The 18,566-nt window shown below is 43.8% G+C and overlaps 2 protein-coding genes across 3 annotated transcripts in view; one reads left to right on the top strand and one right to left on the bottom strand.

The window, feature by feature from the left end:
• Positions 1-2,480: 2,480 nt before the first annotated feature.
• On the top strand, positions 2,481-13,051 carry LOC309814032 (testis expressed protein 56-like; the record flags this gene model as incomplete). Its single annotated transcript, XM_082639361.1, has 3 exons — positions 2,481-2,688; positions 7,513-7,711; positions 12,622-13,051. 3 exons carry the CDS (start codon positions 2,481-2,483, stop codon positions 13,049-13,051), a joined length of 837 nt encoding a protein of 278 aa, XP_082495487.1.
• The window catches only part of ECI2 (enoyl-CoA delta isomerase 2), a 21,073-nt gene continuing 15,469 nt past the window's right edge, over positions 12,963-18,566 (bottom strand). For both annotated transcript variants that reach the window (XM_082639359.1, XM_082639360.1), the window contains exons 8-10: positions 15,807-15,896; positions 14,090-14,233; positions 12,963-13,213 (exon numbers count right to left, since the gene is read on the bottom strand). In XM_082639359.1, coding sequence (XP_082495485.1) covers positions 13,058-13,213; positions 14,090-14,233; positions 15,807-15,896 — 390 coding nt within the window. In that variant the 3' untranslated portion in view covers positions 12,963-13,057. The remainder of the gene's footprint in view (positions 13,214-14,089; positions 14,234-15,806; positions 15,897-18,566) is intronic.

Raw genomic sequence — 18,566 nt, 5'->3', positions numbered from 1 at the left:
ATATATATATATAACGGAATCACTTTGCTGTACAGCAGAAATTAACACAACATTGTAAATCAACTATACTTCAATAAAATGAATTAAGAAAAACATGGGTCAATTTATGTGGATTGAAAAAAATCGATTTTAATAAATCACTTCCTTGGCCTGTTGAATGTCTTAAGACATGGTTTGTTCTTTCCTATTTATGTAAATGAGGATTTAGAGTAATTCACCCAAATCTGCTTGGAAGAGAGAAACTTCTGGCTACCAGAATATTCTACCCACCTCACCTCCACCAATTCCCTTCTTGCTCCAAAAACACCCATGAAATTGATGAGAATCACATTCTATTCCAGTAGTTCTCGTTAGTTCTATACTATATATATATTTATTTTATTTTATTTTATTATTATTATTATTATTTTTTGCGGTACACGGGCCTCTCACTGTTATGGCCTCTCCTGCTGTAGAGCACAGGCTCCGGACGCGCAGGCTCAGCGGCCATGGCTCATGGGCCCAGCCGCTCCGCGGCATGTGGGATCCTCCCGGACCGGGGCACGAACCCGTGTCCCCTGCATCGGCAGGCAGACTCTCAACCACTGCGCCACCAGGGAAGCCCTATACCATATTTTAAATATAGTTGTATTTAAAGTATGCCTTTGTGTTTACTTTTTAAAGTTTTACTTTTTTAACATATTTATTGGAGTATAATTGCTTTACATTGTTGTGTTAGTTGCTGCTATATAACAAAGTGAATCAGCTATAGCATACATATATCCCCATATCCCCTCCCTCTTGCGTCTCCCTCCCACCCTCCCTATCGCAACCCTCTAGATGGTCGCAAATCACCGATCTGATCTCCCTGTGCTATGCGTCTGCTTCCCACTAGCTATTTTACATTTGGTAGTGTATATATGTCCATGCCACTCTCTCACTTCATCCCAGCTTACCCTTCCTCCTCCCCATGTCCTCAAGTCCATTCTCTACATCTGCGTCTTTATTCCTGTCCTGCCCCTAAGTTCTTCAGAACCTTTTTTTTCTTTTTTTTAGATTCCATATATACGTGTTAGCATACGGTATTTGTCTTTCTCTTTCACTCTGTATGACAGACTCTAGGTCCATCCACCTCACTACAAATAACTCAATTTCGTTTCTTTTTATGGCTGAGTAATATTCCATTGTATATATATGCCACATCTTCTTTATCCATTCAATTAAAAAGTGGAATTTTGTATCTCCTGTGCTGGGCACCATGATACCATCATGATTTTTTTACAATCCTGGCCAAGGGTTTTTAAGTTTGGTAAAAAGCTGGCAAACACTCCCAGACTTTGCCGTGGCACCCTTGGCTCATGTGGCTTTCCCCATTTCTGACCACTTTGGAGTGTGATTGTCCAGCCAGTTCATAGAATAGAGCAATTATGGTGAGCCTGGCTTAGCTGGAACACGCTGAAATGAAGGAGCAGCGATAACAGACCTCATATTTACATTTTTGCCCCAACTCTGGGAGTAGTCGTTGGCAGCTTCTGTCTTTGTTGGGGGCTGTGCTATCAAGTGTGGTGGTTTAAGATTATTTAGTACGTCTACTGTCCTCTGCTTTTCTTTGTTTTTGTTTTTTGATTTCTTAATTTTTAAAATTTATATCTTATTTTTAAAAATTGAAGTATCGTTGATTTACAGTGTTGTGTTAGTTTCAAGTGCACATCAAAGTGATTCCGTTAGACATATATATATATATACACATATCTATTCTTTTTCATATTCTTTTCCATTTAGGTTATTACAAGATATTGAGTATAGTTCCCTGTGCTATACAGTAGGTCCTTGTTGTTTCCCTGTTTTATCTTTCCTCTGCTTTTGGTCCACAATGAAGAATGGCTTCTACAGTAAAGCCAGAGCTGAGAATTTTTGTTTGTTTACTTTTGTCTCCTTGGTGTTTGGATATGAGAATAAGAAGCCGGTGAGCTTCTTATCTGTGTTAATCTGGACATTTCCTCGGTTGTGGACGAGGAAGCTCTTTCCCCAGTTCTGCTTGAGAACTGTGCTGATGTAACCACACTCCCTCAGGGCCTGGTCGGTCTGTGGAGCCTTAATTATGTTCACACAGGGTGCATGGCCTCCACAGGGGCCCAATGGGAAAATAACACTGATGTGTGCCCACCGGGTGCCCCTTTCCTTTAGGAAAGCACCCTGTCTTCCCCAGATACTGTCCATGTCCAGACAGGAAACTGGGGTTTCTGCCTACAATCTCTGCCAGACTTGGGATATTTGTGAAAGGCTGATTTCCTCTGGTTGGAAGGTGCAGGGTGAGCATGCCGGTTCCAGGCTAAGCTCTGGGCCATTGTGACCCTCAGAATGCTCAGGAGTCAGAGACCAGAAAACGGTTTCCATGGTACCTTCCTGGAGATGAAGGAAAGCTTGGAGAAAGAGCAGTTGCGAGGGACTCCACCCTTCAAATTCTCTGTGCATTCTTCTCCGTAACTTAACGGGTCAGCATGGGAACAGCCAGGAACAATCAAGTTGAACTGAAACTCCCACTCCTTGAAAAACCTAAGACCCCAAAAAACTATAACCATCCTGAGGTTCTCCGTCACACCTTTGAGACTCTGTCTAACCTTCACAAGCTGCTTCCAAATCGTATGATGGAGCTGCTCTTTTCCTATAAGAGTGCAGAAGACAAGAAAAAATGTATGTGGGCAGAGGGTAGGTGCCAGCTCTTTCTAGAAAGTGTACAGTTTGTGGTGGTACCCACGGCCCCTCCTTTAGCCACGAGTGAGAATTCAGTCTTAGAGAGCAGCTGTGGTCCACCCTTGAGACCCATGGCCCATCCTGATCGTGCTGTGGGACCCCCTGCTCAGGGCTCATGAGGTTTACCCACACACTGACTTGACTTTCCCATGGCCTCGTCAGGTTCCTTCTGTTTAAGTTGGTCTTTTATGCACCAAGATAGTTCTGTCACTCTTCTTCAGGCAGAGCATACCTGTGGAAAGATGGAAAGGGGACTGAATGGCAGATACCAGTAAATGTACAATTTCAGCTTTAGATCTGATTCTAAGATTAGTGAGAGAACTTCCCAGTTGAAGGTCAGGCTTTGGTTTATTCTCTGGCTCTATTTTCTACTCCTCCTTTCTGTCACCAGGATTGTACCGCCCCTAGGGAAACGCTGGCCATTTCCCCGGGGCATTCTAGGCAAACTTTGCTTTTCACAGTATGGAGTGGGCTGCCCCTTCCGGATTCTGACCCGGAGGGTGATAACTCCGCTGACTCACAGAGCTGGGTGGAACCTACCTCCTGGGGTGTTCAAGCCCAGGTGGATGGCAGCCACTTGCGCCCCAAGAACTTAGGGAGCAAAGTAGCAGCTGTCACAGTGATTAATACACAAGTCCTGTGTAGGAAGGTGGGTATTGGGGTAATGATTTTAAAACATTATGGCCAAGTTGGCCATTTGAATTTTAATTAATCCCTAATCCCTGAATCCACAGTATTGTGAATCAATTGCAAGATCCAGATTACACTAAAGATTACCTAAAAATCATCAAGAAAAATGTAAGCAACCTAATAGAATAGATAAACGTTATAGACAGGCAGTTCACAAGATGAAACACAAGCCATCAATAGGCATGAAAGATGTTCAAGCACTCTGGTAATCAAAGAAGTACAAGATAAACCAAGGAGATCCTTTTAGGCTATCATAGTGGTAACATTTAATACTAAACATGTGGGGAAATTAGTATCCTCACAACTGATGGCATGTTCCTTGATTTGGGCTCTTTCAAAGAAATTGTCAAAATTTTAAATGTATGTTGCTGGCTTATTGAATGAGTTGAATTTGGTAGAGTAAGCAGAACGTCATTTTCTTCTTCTCACAACTGCCGCCTTGTACCCATTCTGTTGATCTTCGCTCATCGCCTTTGGGTGAACTTACAAGCAGCTCTCGTAGCTTTCCTGGTCATGCTCAGGTACTAAACAGTCCTCTCTCATCTCCAAACTCCAAGACCTCGTCCAGTTTGAAGGCTGTCTGCTCTGCACTTCACCGGCCTGATTTAGACTCAGAAACTGGCAGCAGGTGGGGCCATATGCCGGATTTCTTCTTCTTGATTTGCTCCCTCCCTTGGTGGCTACTCTTAGGTTGACAAGGGTGAGGGTGGGAGGAATGGGAAAACTTCTCCTCGATTGCAGAAACATCACAGTGTCCTCTGTCATTTGTGGTCTCTGGAGAGTGGCTGCCTTCAATAGCTGACCTTTTCTCTCCATGGCATTTGTGTGGGTTCTTTGGGGGCTTCCACTGCTGGGGGTCTCACCTGCACAGCCTCCTGCTGACCTCTCCCCCATCCCCCCACCGCCCCGGCGTTGGCACGGTACACTTCCATCCTACCTCATCCCAGATTGCCTCAGCCTTTAACAGAGTCCTCTTGAAATCCTATTCAAGATAACTCAAAGCTGACTCCTTTCTGGGAGCTCGGAGGAAATTTGACCCCTGTCCTCTGACCTTCACCTGGTTGGTGAAAGTATAGCTAGTTTCCTGCACTGACCTCTTTTCTCTGTGGGCACAGGCAGCTGCCGTCCCAACCCTTTACCATTAGACCTTTCTGGGTGTTAAGGGTTGAACTGTGTGCCCCCAAAGATATGTCTAAGTCCTAACCCTCAGTATCCCGGGATGTGACCTCATTTGTAAATAGGGTCTTTACAGAGGTACGGATGTGATTAAGTAAAGATGAAGTCACAATGGAGCAGGGTGGGTTCTTAATCCAATATACTGGTCCTTATAAGAAGACAGAGACACACAGGGAGAAGATGGCCACGTGACGACAGAGGCAGAGATTGGAGTGATGCATCTGTAAGTTGAGGAACACTGAGGATCCCCTGCAAACCCGAGAAACTGGGAAGAGGCGAGGAAGAATTCTCTCCTAGAGGCTTCAGAGGGAACACAGCCCTGAGGACACCTTCCTTGGCTCTGGATCTCCAGCCTCCAGGCTGTTAGACGATACATTTTTTGCTTAAGCCCCCAGTTTGTCATACTGCTTTATGGCAGCCCCAGGACACTAATACATCAGGTGTTAGGGGACGCAGCCCGGCTCACGTAGTTCTCTTAAAGTACCTTCATTTGCCAGGGGGAGGGGAGATGCTACAGTACCCAGCACTACAACAGCTCTGCCTAAAGAAGTCTTCATGTGCCAAAGAATGTTTAGCTTTTTCTTACGCAGATAAGTTTGTTGTTCATAGCTGGGTATCAGGCACCACTGGATTTTTTCAGACGGTGTGGCCTTAGGACAAAACTGAGACAACAGAAAAATTCACATTTTAACATCCTGCTATATACGCATGCCCTTCAACTTAGCAATTCCTCTTCTAGTTAGTGTCCTAGAGAAATACTGGCACCCGTGCACACAGATGCAGGAACAAGGGTGTGTGTTGAAGCACTGTTTATAACGGTGAAAAACTGTAAACAGCCTAATGTCATTCAACAGCCAAATGGTTAAATAAACGGATACATCCATACTGTGGAATACTGTTAAAAAGAAAGTTGACGTTAAAATATCTGTAAAACACACTGCAGGGTTTTAATAAACAAGCTACAAAATAAGGAACAATGATTCCATTTTTGCCAAAAGAAGACTATGTATTTGTAAATGCAAATATGTATATAAATGCATGGAAAAGAGTTCCAGAAGGAGACACAGCAAATTCAGGGTGGTGCCTACCTCTGAGGAAGGATAGAGATGGGAGGGAGGAAGATGTTCCCTTTGCTGTTGACTTGAACCAAAAGGACCGCCTGGTATTTCTCCAGCAAAGACGGGTTTATTCAGGATCGGAAGAGAACCGCAATTCGGGGTCTGCGACCTTGGTGAACCACCGGCAAGTCTCCACATGGCATGGGAAGGAGAACATTTTATAGAGGGGAAAGGAAGTTAGGAGCGCAACAAAAATAGTAAACAAAGAGTCTGCGGTTGAGTCCTAGCAGGAAAGAAGGGAATCTTTCTTCTTTCTGGTTGGGCTCAGCTCTGAATGCAGGGGTGAGAGCTCCCCCTGCTGGTCTCCCGGCTCTATTTAACTGAGGTTTCTGTTCATTAATTTTTTACACTATGTATACTTCTTTAAGTTGTTTGATTTTATTTATTCCAGTGGAAATCTTTTCATGTGTCTTTAATTTTTGTAACTAAAATGCAATTTTAAAATCGAAAATATAGTGAGCATTGGAGGTTGGAGGTTGGAGAAGTGGGTTTTGATTTCCCAGTGATATTCCAGTTATATGTTGATTTAGAGTTTGTTCTCTTAGCCTCCCAGTGTAGACATGAATAGATATTGATACATCTTTAGCAACTGGCAGTGTTCCTGCCATGTAGGCTGCTGTCCATTTCATTAGATTTGAACTTCTGACAACCAAAGCAAGCCCTATGCTCTTCCTATTGTTTGGGCAAGCCTGTGGGAGCTTCTGGGAGCCCCAGCCGTGTGGTCACTGAGCTAATAAACTGCTGCTAAGAGCCCTGGCCTTCACCCACTGGGCAGGAGCTCCATATTCCAGGCCTGCTCTTGACTCACTTGGAGTGGTTTTTCTGGCTCCTAAGGATCAACCTATTCATCAAGTCATTAAGCCATTTAGTCCGAATGCCAACCTATGGTCCCTTGAGCCAATTCTTTGTCCCTTAGGTCTCTGTCAATTACCCTGCCTGGGAGGGACCTTCAGGGATTCAGCCTGAGAAATAATGGGGGCTGGACGAGCACTGATCTAATTCCTAATCCAATGCAGGGTCGCCCTGAGTCTCTCTGAGGCTCAGCTTCTCTTCCTACGGTAGGTGTGTAACAGCTTATTTTCTATGCACCCAAATGGATTACAGAGGTGCTCATAGCAGAGCCTGCAAACTGGCTTTTGCTTCTCAAATTGTTACCAGCTGGCAAAGAGGTAACAAGCTTACACTACAAGACAACTCAGCTATGTCACTAAACACCTTGCGTGGTCCGACTCCCCTTCTCCTCCCTCCCTCCCTCCCTCCTTCCCTTCCTCTCTCCTTCTCTCTACCTCTTTCTCCTTCCTTCCTTCTTTTTGGAGAAGATGGTTTTAAGGAAGGAAGGAAGCAGTGTACTGGATTACATTCTGGCACAAGCTCTTTGTGTCACCTCGGATGCGCGATTTGGTTAGGGGCCAACTGAGGTCAGTGTGAAGCAGTGGATGTGATGTCAATGCAGAGTGTGGTTAATATCGCTGAAGATAAAAATAGTAGTCCAGTTACTTACCATTCGTTTGAGAATCATGCAGAGATCACACCGATGACCTTCAGTACCTGGGGTAGGACGAGCACACCTGCTTTGTTCGTTCATTCACTCATTTCCTGCTGTGCATCTATTAGATGTCTAGAACCAGGCTACGGTCTAAATGTTGCTCACTGATATTTTTGGAATGAAGAAATGGCAGACCTAAATAGCAATTAAGTGGCACAAATAGTCTTTCTCAAATTAATGACATCTCACTCGTGCTATGCAAAGATGGAAAGGAACATTGAATTGTATTAATGATTGTTCTATTACTAGGTGAGAATTCTGAATTCTCTGGCTTAGAAAGGATCTTAGAAAGACATCAATTTTCCAAAGAGATTAATCTGACCCCCAAACCAAGCAGTATGCTCCTGTGGAGAAGAAAAGTCGACAACAATGCAAATCAGGGGTGGAAGAAATGCCATTTGTGGAATAAAAACACAGAGGAGCCTCCAATGTCAACCATAGTTGTCAGGTAGGTGCCTAATTTTTGTCCTATGCAGGCATATTTAGAGATGTATAGGATGACCACAAACTCTCTTTATGCCTTAAAAAGCTAAAAAATGACAATGTTGTCTTTGGCATATACGGTGAGTGTGGAAACAAGCATTGCTCTGTATAAAAGCACATGACTCCCGTTTTCACACCTCCCAGTGTCTGCAGGAGCCCTCACTGGGAGAAAACTCATGGAGACTGCAGCAGGAGCGTGGGTTCCCCACGGGCCATCGCATTCCAGGTCAGTGAGCAGAGGCCTAACAGGGCTGGAGAGGGATTCTTAGGGACCCAACCCCCGAGCTGTAGGGCTTTTATGCTGCATGAGTTGGGAAGCACCAGCCCACCCCAAGCATGACCAGGGACCTAGGATAGTATCATATGAGTGGTAGAACTTTGGCTTTACACCTAGTCTACAAGATTTCTTCTTTTAAACATAAGCATGTACAGCTATATATTTTCCGCTTAGCACTGATTTTACTTCATCCCACAAGTTTTGGTATGTTGTGTTTTTATTTCATTTGTTTCACGATATATTCTAATTTCCCCTTTGACTCATTGGTTGTTTAGAGGTGTGTTGTTTAATTGCCGTATATTTGTGGATTTGCCAGTTTTCCTTCTGCTGTTGATTTCTAGTTTAATTCCATTGTAATTAGAAAAAGATATATGATTTCTTTCCTTTTTTTTTTTTTTTTTTTTTTGCAGTACGCGGGCCTCTCACTGTTGTGGCCTCTCCCGTTGCGGAGCACAGGCTCCGGACGCGCAGGCTCAGCGGCCATGGCTCACGGGCCCAGCCGCTCCGCGGCATGTGGGATCTTGCCGGACCAGGGCACGAACCCGTGTCCCCTGCATCGGCAGGCGGACTCTCAACGCGCCACCAGGGAAGCCCGAACCTTGATTTTTAAAAATTATTTCTGTCAATCTGTTTTTTTTTGATTGGAGAGTTTAATACATTTAAAGTAATTATCAATAGGGAAGCACTTACTTTTGCCATCTTGTTCCCGTATGTCTTGTATCATTTTTTTGTCCCTCATTTCCTCCATTACTACTTTCCTGTGAGTTGATATTTTTGTGTTGACACATTTTGATCCCCTCCTCATTTCTTTTTGGGTATTTTCTATGGATATTTTCTTTGTGGTTACCATGGGGGTTACAGATAACATCCTAAAATCATGATGATCTGTCTTAAATTTTTACCAACTGCATAGAAAAGCTACTGATTTACAACTCTGCCTCTCCATTTGTTATTGATGTCACAGATTACATCTTTATATATTATATACCCATTAACATAGATTTATAATTATATCTTAAGCATTTGTCTTTTAAACCCTATAGAAAATAAAAAGTGAGGTTACAAAGCAAAATTTCAATAATAGCTTTATATTTGTGTGCATGTATTTACCTTTGCTGGAGAACTCTGTACTTTCATGTGGCTTTGACTTACTATCTAGCATCCTTTCATTAACTTGGACTCCCTTTAGCATTTCTTGGAGGGCACATCTAGTGGTAATGAACTCCCCCAGGTTTTGTAGAGGAATGTCTTAAATTTCTCCCTCATTTTTGAAGAACACTATTTGCCAGATGTAGAGTTAGCAGTTGACAATTTTTTTTTGTTCTTTCAGCACTTTCAATATATCATTCCATTGCCTTCTGGCTGCTGAGAAATCTGCTCATCATCTTATTGGGGATCCCTTGTATATGAGTTGCTTTTCTCTTTCTGCTTTCAAGATTCATGCTTTGTCTTTGACAGGTTTGATTATAATGTGTCTCAGTGTAGGTCTCTTTGTGTTTATCCTACTTATAGTTCATGGAGCTTTTTGCATTGTATATCATGTCTTTCCTCAAACTGTGTTAAGTTTTTAGCCATTATTTCTTCAAATATATGGCTCTGTCCCACTGTCTCTCCTCCTCGTCCTCCTAGAATTCCCATTGTGTGCATACTGGTCGCTTGATGGTGTCCCGTAAGTCACTTACTCTCTGCTCACTTTTGTTCTTTCTTCTTTTTGCTCCTCAAACTCAATAATTTCAAATGTCTTTAAGTTTGCTGATTCTTTCTTCTTCCTGTTTGAGTCTACTGGTGAACCCCTCTAGTGAATTTTTCAATTGTTATTGTAATTTTCATCTTCAGAATTAATTTAAAAAAATAGTTTCCATCTCTGTTAATATTATTTTGTTCAGTGTTTTCCTGATTTCCTTTAGTTCTTTGCCCATGTTTTCCTTTAGCTCTTTTGCACATATTTGACAGCTGTTTTAAAGTCTTTGTCTAGTAAGTCTCATGCCTGTGTTTCTTCATGGACTATTTGTGGAGATTTTGTTCCTTTGAATGGGTCACACTTCCCTGTTTCTTTGCATGCCTTATGACCTTTTCTTGAAAACTGTGCATTTAAAAGAACAGCCACCTCTCCCAGTGATTGCACACTGCTGTGCAAGACCTTGAAATGGGCTCATGAGTCCTGAGATGAGCCCAGGCCTTTTCAGGTTTAACTGGGCATGATTCCTGTCTGGGTCTGTGTGTAGGTTTAATTTTTGGTTTTGTTTTTTTAAATCCTGCCCCCCCACCCCCCACTGCTTTTAAATGTCTTCCCAAAGAGTCTCATTCCAGCTTCTTCTCAGGGTCTTAAATGCTCTATTGTCTTCCTCTGCTTGTAATCTCTTTCTCTTCTGCATCCATGGGTGTGCAATCAGCTTGTACTTTTCACGTGTTTCACTGCCTTCTGTGGCTTCTAGCCCAAGACCCAAACTATGCCAGTGTTTCCATCTGAACTTTGAGTCAGGCAAGACAGCAACCAATCCCTCAGGCAACCCAGACAGGCCAGAATGTTGCAAACAAGTTCCAGTCTGTTCCTTCCATCCCAAGAGGAGGTGGGAATTAGACAAATTCCTTCCAACCACATCATGCAGTGGAGTAGGTGGGGAAAGAGTGAGTAAAAATGTCACAAAACCTCCTCTCATTTTTAATGTAATTTTTTTCTTGACTGGACATTCACTTGTTTGCTGTAGATGTCTGACGGGTTTCTGTAGTTGATTATTTGATGTTTCTGTTGGGCAATGAGGACCTGAAACTTCCAACATCTTGCTGATGTCACTCGTACTTATTTTTCCTATAGCATTTTTTTCTCTCTGTACTTCACATTGCTTAGTTTCTGTTGATTTATCTTCTAGGTTCTTTGACTCCTTTGTCATCTACATTCTGCTAGAGTCCCTCCAGATAATTTTTTTTTTTTTTTTTTGCCACATCATGCAACTTGTGGGATCTTAGTCCCCCAACCAGGGATTGAACCCAGGCCACCAGTGAAAGTGCTGAGTCTTAACCACTGGAACACCATGGAATTTCCTAGAGAATTATTTTTAAATTTCAGATTTTCAGTTCTAAATATTTTATTTGGTTCTTTTTTTTGTAGTTTATTTCTCTGATGAGAATTCATGTAGTTTTAATCATTTCAAGTGTGTTTTTACCTTGTGGAGCACAGTTATGACAACTGCTTTAAAATCTTTGTGGGACAATTCCAACATCTAGGTCATCTCGGGATTGACATGTGTTGTCTTTTTTCACCTTACTGTTCACATTTTCATGGTGTTTTGTATGTCAATAATTTTGGATTGTATCATGGACACTGTGAATATTATGTTGCATGGATCCTGAGTTTTGTTGAATTATCTGGAGAATGTTGATGGTTTTGTTTTAGCAAGTGATCAACCTGCTTAGGTTGAGACTACAAGCTGCCTTGATCTTGTGTTAGTGGCGCTTAAAATCCCAGTTTACTTCCCCAAGCCTTTACCAGGTTGGTTTGAGCCTGTCCCACTTGTGAACCTAAGCTGTGTAGGTTCATACCTAGAATTAGGGGAGGATGTCACTCCTCTGTTCTGGGATTCTCCTCTCCAGCCCCAGGGAATCCTTTTCCTGGTTAGAGATATTCTTCTTGGCCTCAAATTTTGTTTTGCCAGTCACACCACGGCAACCATGCACTGCTGCACAGTCGGGCCTGCCTTTGGGGCATATGTCCCGTGCTTAGGACAGAGATCCCAGCAATTGCTTCCTAATGTCCCACAATCCCAGAAACTCATGGGCAGATGCTTCTCCACATTTTGATGCCTTACCACAATCCATCTGCTTTTGTTTAATTTCGGCATCCTCAAACCATTGTTTTTCACCTTTTGTCCAGGGATGTTAGTTGAAGTCAGTGGGAGGGATGGGCGGCTCATGGGGACACAGTGGGGCTGGGACTCTCTGACCCTTACTGGGACTCGGACTCTGGAAAAGGCTACTTACATCTCCATGCCTTGGACTCCTTACTTGTAAATGGGTAGCAGCAACAGTTTACCTCATTTTTAATTTTTGGCATTGTTTTTTGAGGACAAAATGTGCTTATGGGCATTAAGCACTAGAAACAAATAGTGCTCAGTAAACATGAATGGGTTATTACTATTAATATATTTCCTATAAGACTGAACACTTTGGATTAGGATTACTGGAATAAAAAAATTAAGAATTAAGAAGTTAGAGGTTCGGTAGGTTGGCTACCTGGATGCTGATGCTTGAAGGAGGTTAAAAAGGAAGGAGGACATTTAGAAGAGCAAAATATTCCATGCCAATCCTATAGCCACTGGAATTAAACTCTTGTCAAGTGATACATGTGGCAGCCATCGAAACAGAAAGTCACAAGGACAGTTAGGGCAGCTTTCAGGTGTGCTTTTTATAAAGTACCACATTAAATGAGAATGAAGACTATACGATAAATGAGGAAATAATCACTGATACAGAACATCACTTTCCAATGAAACAATCCAATCCCTTCATCCCTTTTTATCAAATTATGGGGGCGAGGATGAAACTAAGATTCTAATTTATCCTCTAGTAACATTGCTCCTTCTGTTTGCTCCCCCTGCCAGATGGCTGAAAAAGAACATGCGACCCACTGAAGATCTTGACTCGGTCATCCAGAGACTGTCGGTGTTTGGGCCAATCAAGTCAGTGAGCCTGTGTGGACGGCAAAGTGCAGTAGTGGTTTTCGAACACATGGTCTCAGCCTGCAATGCTGTGAATGCCTTTCAGAGCAGGACGCCGGGCACAATGTTTCAGTGCGCCTGGCAACAGCGATTCATAGCGAAAGACGTAAGACTCCCCACTACCAAAAACCTACATAAATTCTCAAAGCTGGTTTCACATCATTTGTTTTTCATCAGGGCTCTAGTGAAGTATAATTATCATAACTGGTATTTTAGCACTGAAAAAAGGCACAGCAAGGTTTACTTAGTTCAGGAATTGGAAAGCAGAAATAGTAGCACATCCCTTCCTTGGAAACGTTTAGCTTTGATGTGATGGTCATCACAGATTCGCTTTTTTGGACAGGAAGTTCACAATGGCATTCATGCACTCATCTGACAGCCACCTCTCCTGCAGGATACTGCTTTCTTCAGCATTAATCGCGTGTAACTTTTCTTTCTCCCTATTTCTGATGACCTGTTTTGAAATTTTCATGGCCTGAAAAAACAAAACCAACAGTAAGGTTAAGAGGCATTCTAAGAGGAGTGAGATTATTCTAGAATTCTGATGCTTGTTCCTCTGTTGTTCATTTCATCCTGTGACACCTTAAGAAATATGTGTAGATAAGACACTGTTCCTCAAACGTTTGTGTGTGCACACATCCTCCCAGCAGGTGTGGGGCAGGGCTTGTGATCACACATTTGTAAGAAGCTGTAGATAGAAACCAAAGCTTCTGGTTCCAAGACCACATTTTGAGCAGTGAGAACATGAGAAAATCAGTCACCAGCTCTCACATATAAAAACGAAAGTGCTGCGTGGTCAGAATCTCCTCAAAGTTAACCTGTCTGGCTGCTCACCTGGATTCAAGGATGAAAGTACTGGCAGAGGTTGCCTATCAACCTCCTCAAAGTGGTGCCCAGAAGGAACCGCCCCTCTGTCTCTACAGCACAGAAATGGAATGCCTATTTGATAAGTTTTGTAAAAATCAGTATTTCTAACATTATTATGCTTACTTTTAATCTCAGATTTAGATGTGCTCAGAGCCAGCTGTCTTGTTTTTTTTTTTTTTTTTTTTTTTTTGCGGTATGCGGGCCTCTCACTGCCGTGGCCTCTCCCGTTGCGGAGCACAGGCTCCGGACATGCAGGCTCAGCGGCCATGGCTCACGGGCCCAGCCGCTCCACAGCACGTGGGATCCTCCCGGACCGGGGCACGAACCCACGCCCGCTGCATCGGCAGGCGGACTCTCAACCACTGTGCCACCAGGGAAGCCCTGTCTTGTTTTTTAAATTGCTTATTCTCTTAAGGCAAATAGATGACTTCCATGGTTCTTACAAGCAAAACAAAACAAACAAACAAAAAAAACGAATACTAACGTTTGGGGGGAGCTTTGCATATGCTTCCAGCCTGACCCGAACTTCGTTCTGAAAAGTGCCGTCGGGAAAAACTTCAGTAACAAGTCCTTGGGTACATGCTTCCCGGGCTGTCAACTTCTTCCCAAAAACGAGCATCTCTGTTGCCTGAAATGAAAAGCAGGATTGAGACGTTAACGCAGTGAAACAAGGCTCAGCTAACTTCAGAATGAACTGCTTTCAGTAGACATAGGGACATCTCCTTCTAGTCTCTGAGGTCGCCAGTATTTCTCATTAAGGGAGAAACTAATGGCGCCACAGGCAATGGTTTGCCACTTTGTGCTGAGACCATTAGGCTTTCTAGACAGTTTGTAGAGGTTGCTGCTTCTGTGTGTGTCTACAATGGGGAGCAAGAGCTGGGAGCCTGGGGCAGAAAGGCTGTGAGGCAGATGTTGATCCCATGACACACGGCAGCAATGAGTTCCTGTTTTATACACTATAAACAATTATAAAACAAAAAGAAAAATCACTGTCATAGGAAATGCCAACCAACATTTGGGAAAACCAACTGTCAAAATTCCCTTCCTTGGGTATTTCCCTGGTGGTCCAGTGGGTAAGACTCCACACTCCCAATGCAGGGGGTCTGGGTTTGATCCCTGGTTGGGGAACTAGATCCCGCATGCCTCGATTAAGAGTATGCATGCTGCACCTAAAGATCCCACGTGCTGCAACTGAGACATGGCGCAGCCAAAATAAATAAATAAAATAAATAAATATATATATATTTTTTAAAAATTCCTTTCCCTGGAAATTCACACAGTGGTCTGGCTCTGACAGTTTTCTTTACCTGCCCAGGTACTCCAATGAGCTCCACTTAACTGAAGGAAAGTGAGGGAGACTGATGTTCACTTTCTAACAATACTGGGAACACCAAGTGGATATCCTTTCCTGTATTTGCAATTTCTCTTCCAGAAAAGGAAAGACGGTTTCAGAGTCAAATGTTCTAAGCCTTAGGGTTGGATCTGCCCAAATTTTCAAAGTTCAAAGCTGTATAAGAATTCAAGGAACGTGACTGAAGAAAGAGATTTAAAAAGGGAATTCCTTGGTGGCCTAATGGTTAGGATTTCAGGCTCTCACACTGCCGTGGCCGGGGTTCAATCCCCTATCGGGGAACTGAGATCCTGCAAGCCGCATGCCATGTCCAAAAACAAAAGAAAGAGATTTTAAAAATAAACATTTTTTTCAATGAAAACCTAATAGCAACGAACAGAGGCTCAATTCTCACTCCCCCCCTTTCAGATCCCGAAGGATGTTTGCTAAGCCTCTCCCTACCCCCAGCTCTCGGTCTTGTCAGGATCCCCTTGGGGCCCTGCCCACCAAGGGTGGGCACCTAGGTGTCCATAACTGCAGGGACAGACCTGAGCGGCCACTGGGCCCCTTGGAGCCTTACTGCCCTGTGGGACAGTCTGGAGAAAAGGCTGTGGAGGCCGGGAGCGGCGCTGGGAGCACGAGGCACCCAGCTGAGAGTCACCCCCAGTTTGGGGAGAGAGCGTCTAAATTTCCCTACAGACCAGACGCTTCCCACAGCCTGGCTCCTCTATGTTTAAAACTCTTGAAGTTGGGGAGCAAATAATTCGCTTCCGTCTATTGCCTCTACTATCGAGGGAAAGAACAGAGAGTGTGGGGTTACTTTTGGAATGGAGATGACATTACATTTTGTCTTAAGGTTTCCAAAAATTACCTTGCTTGGGCCCATTATCTTCGGAAAAGTGTAAGAGGAGCATCCTTCTGGACTCTGGCCTAGCTGACTGAACGGAGTATGAAATGTTGCCTTTTTGAAGAGAGAGAAAAAAAAAAGAGAAAAGAAAATCATCTTTTCACGTGTGATTTCAAAAAAATCACTATTTGTTTCTATCCTCCTTACAATATTTAATTGAAGAACTTTAAAAAAAATTATGGTTATTGTATTATTATACAGGCAGACCTCCTTTTATTGTGCTTTCCTTTATTGTGCTTCACAGATACTGCATTTTTATTTTTTTATAAATTTATTTATTCATTTATTTAATTTTTGGCTGTATTGGGTCTTCGCTGGTGCACGCGGGCTTTCTCTAGTTGCAGTGAGCGGGGGCTACTCTTTGTTGCGGGGCACAGGCTTCTCATTGTAGTGGCTTCTCTTGTTGCAGAGCACAGGCTCTAGGCACGCGGGCTTCAGTAGTTGTGGCTCGTGGGCTCTAGAGCACAGGCTCAGTAGTTGTGGTGCACGGGCTTAGTTCCTCCGTGGCATGTGGGATCTTCCCAGACCTGGGCTCGAACCCGTGTTCCCTGCATTGGCAGGCGGATTCTTAACCACTGCGCCACCAGGGAAGCCCCAGATACTGCGTTTTTTTTCTTTTTTTTTTTTTACAAGTGGAAGGTTTGGGGCAACCCTAAGTCGAGCAAATCTGCTGGTGCCATTTTCCCAACAGCGTTATTTTTTAATTAAAGCTGTTTTAAAATGTCTGATTGTTTTCTTAGACATAATGCTATTGCATGCTTAATAGACTACAGTATAATGTAAACATAACATTTATATGTACTGGGAAACCAAAAAAGTCCCGTGACTCACTTTATTGTGATATTTGCTTTGTTGCGGTGGTCTGGAACCGAACCCACAATCTCTCTGAGGTCTGCCTGTATACACACAAAATCCACTCTTAACGTATGCGGTTTGATGAGTTTTAAACAAATGTATACAGTTATGTAGCCATTACCATGATCAAGATATAGAGTATTTCTATCACCCCCCCATGCCAAAGTTTCCTCACGCCCCTTCTGCAGTCAGTCTGCCTCTCACCCTCAAGCAACCACTGATCTGTTTTGTTCCTACAGTTTTGCCTTTTCTAGAATGTATATAAATGGAATCACACACTCTGTAGCCTCTTCTCCTTTTGTGGGCTTCTGTCCTTAGCAGAAGGCTCTCGAGTCACCATGCTGTTACTGCACGTAGTAGGGTCTGTTCCTTCTTATTTCTTTTTTTTTTTTTTTTTTTTTTTTTTTTTTTTTTTGCTGTACGCGGGCCTCTCACTGTTGTGGCCTCTCCCGTTGCGGAGCACAGGCTCCGGACGCACAGGCTCAGCGGCCATGGCTCACGGGCCCAGCCGCTCCGCGGCATATGGGATCCTCCCAGACCGGGGCACGAACCCGTATCCCCTGCATCGGCAGGCAGACTCTCAACCACTGCGCCACCAGGGAGGCCCTGTTCCTTCTTATTTCTGAGTAGTATTCCATTGTATGGATGTGTCATGATTCGTTTATCCATTCACCAGTTGGAGCCACTGTGGTATTTCCAGTATTCTGGATATTATGAATAAGGCGACGATGAAGGTATATTTTCAATTCTCTTGGGTAAACACCCAGCCATGCAGTTGCTGGGCTGTGTGGTTCACGTGTGGTGTAACTTTCTGAGACGTTGCCAGACGATTTTCCGAGGTGCAACAGCGAGTTCCGACCACTCTGCATTCTCCCTGAACCTGTCGTTGTCCTTCGTCTTTTCAATTTTACCCGCTCTAGTAGGTGTGTCGTGGTGTCTCGGTGTGGTTTTAATTTGCTGTTCCCTAATGACTAATGATGTTGAGCATCTTTTCGTGTGTTTATCAGCCATTTGCATACCTTCTTTGGTGAAGTAGCCTGCAATAACTTGCCCACTCTTTTTAAGTTGGATTGGTTGTGTTTTTTGAAAAGTAATTAATTAATGGCTGCACTGGGTCTTCGTTGCTGTGCGCGGGCTTTCTCTAGTTGCGGCGAGTGGGGGCTACTCTTCGTTGCGATGCGCGGGCTTCTCATTGCGGTGGCTTCCCTTGTTGTGGAGCATGGGCTCTAAGCACGCGGGCTTCAGTAGTTGTGGCATGAGGGCTCAGTAGTTGTGGCTCGTGGGCTCTAGAGTGCAGGCTCAGTAGTTGTGGAGCACGGGCTTAGTTGCTCCACAATATGTGGGATTCCCGGACCAGGGCTCGAACCCGTGTCCCCTGCATTGGCAGGCAGATTCTTAACCACTGCACCACCAGGGAAGTCCCTACAAGTCCTTTTCTTAATGGTGTCTTTCCCACGTGTTTTTAAGAGCCCTTTATATTTTCTTTTCTGTGGGCTGTTTATTCCTCTCTGTTGTGTATTTTTTTTTCCTTTTTTTTTTTTTGCTGTACACGGGCCTCTCATTGTTGTGGCCTCTCCCATTGCGGAGCACAGGCTCTGGACGCGCAGGCTCAGCGGCCATGGCTCACGGGACCAGCCGCTCCGTGGCATGTGGGATCTTCCCGGACCGGGGCACGAACCCATGTCCCCTACATGGGCAGGCGGACTCTCAACCACTGTGCCACCAGGGAATCCCTCTGTTGTGTATTTTTATATTAACTTGTTGATCCATCACTTTATAGACACATTTAAAAAATATATTAGGGGGCCTCCCTGGTGGCGCAGTGGTTGAGAGTCCGCCTGCCGATGCAGGGGATACGGGTTCGTGCCC

The sequence above is a fragment of the Mesoplodon mirus genome (assembly GCF_964341445.2).
Source record: "Mesoplodon mirus genome assembly, chromosome: 12".
Taxonomy (NCBI): domain Eukaryota; kingdom Metazoa; phylum Chordata; class Mammalia; order Artiodactyla; family Ziphiidae; genus Mesoplodon; species Mesoplodon mirus.
Note: the sequence above shows the minus strand (reverse complement) of the source record. Positions and strands in the feature narration are given on the sequence as shown.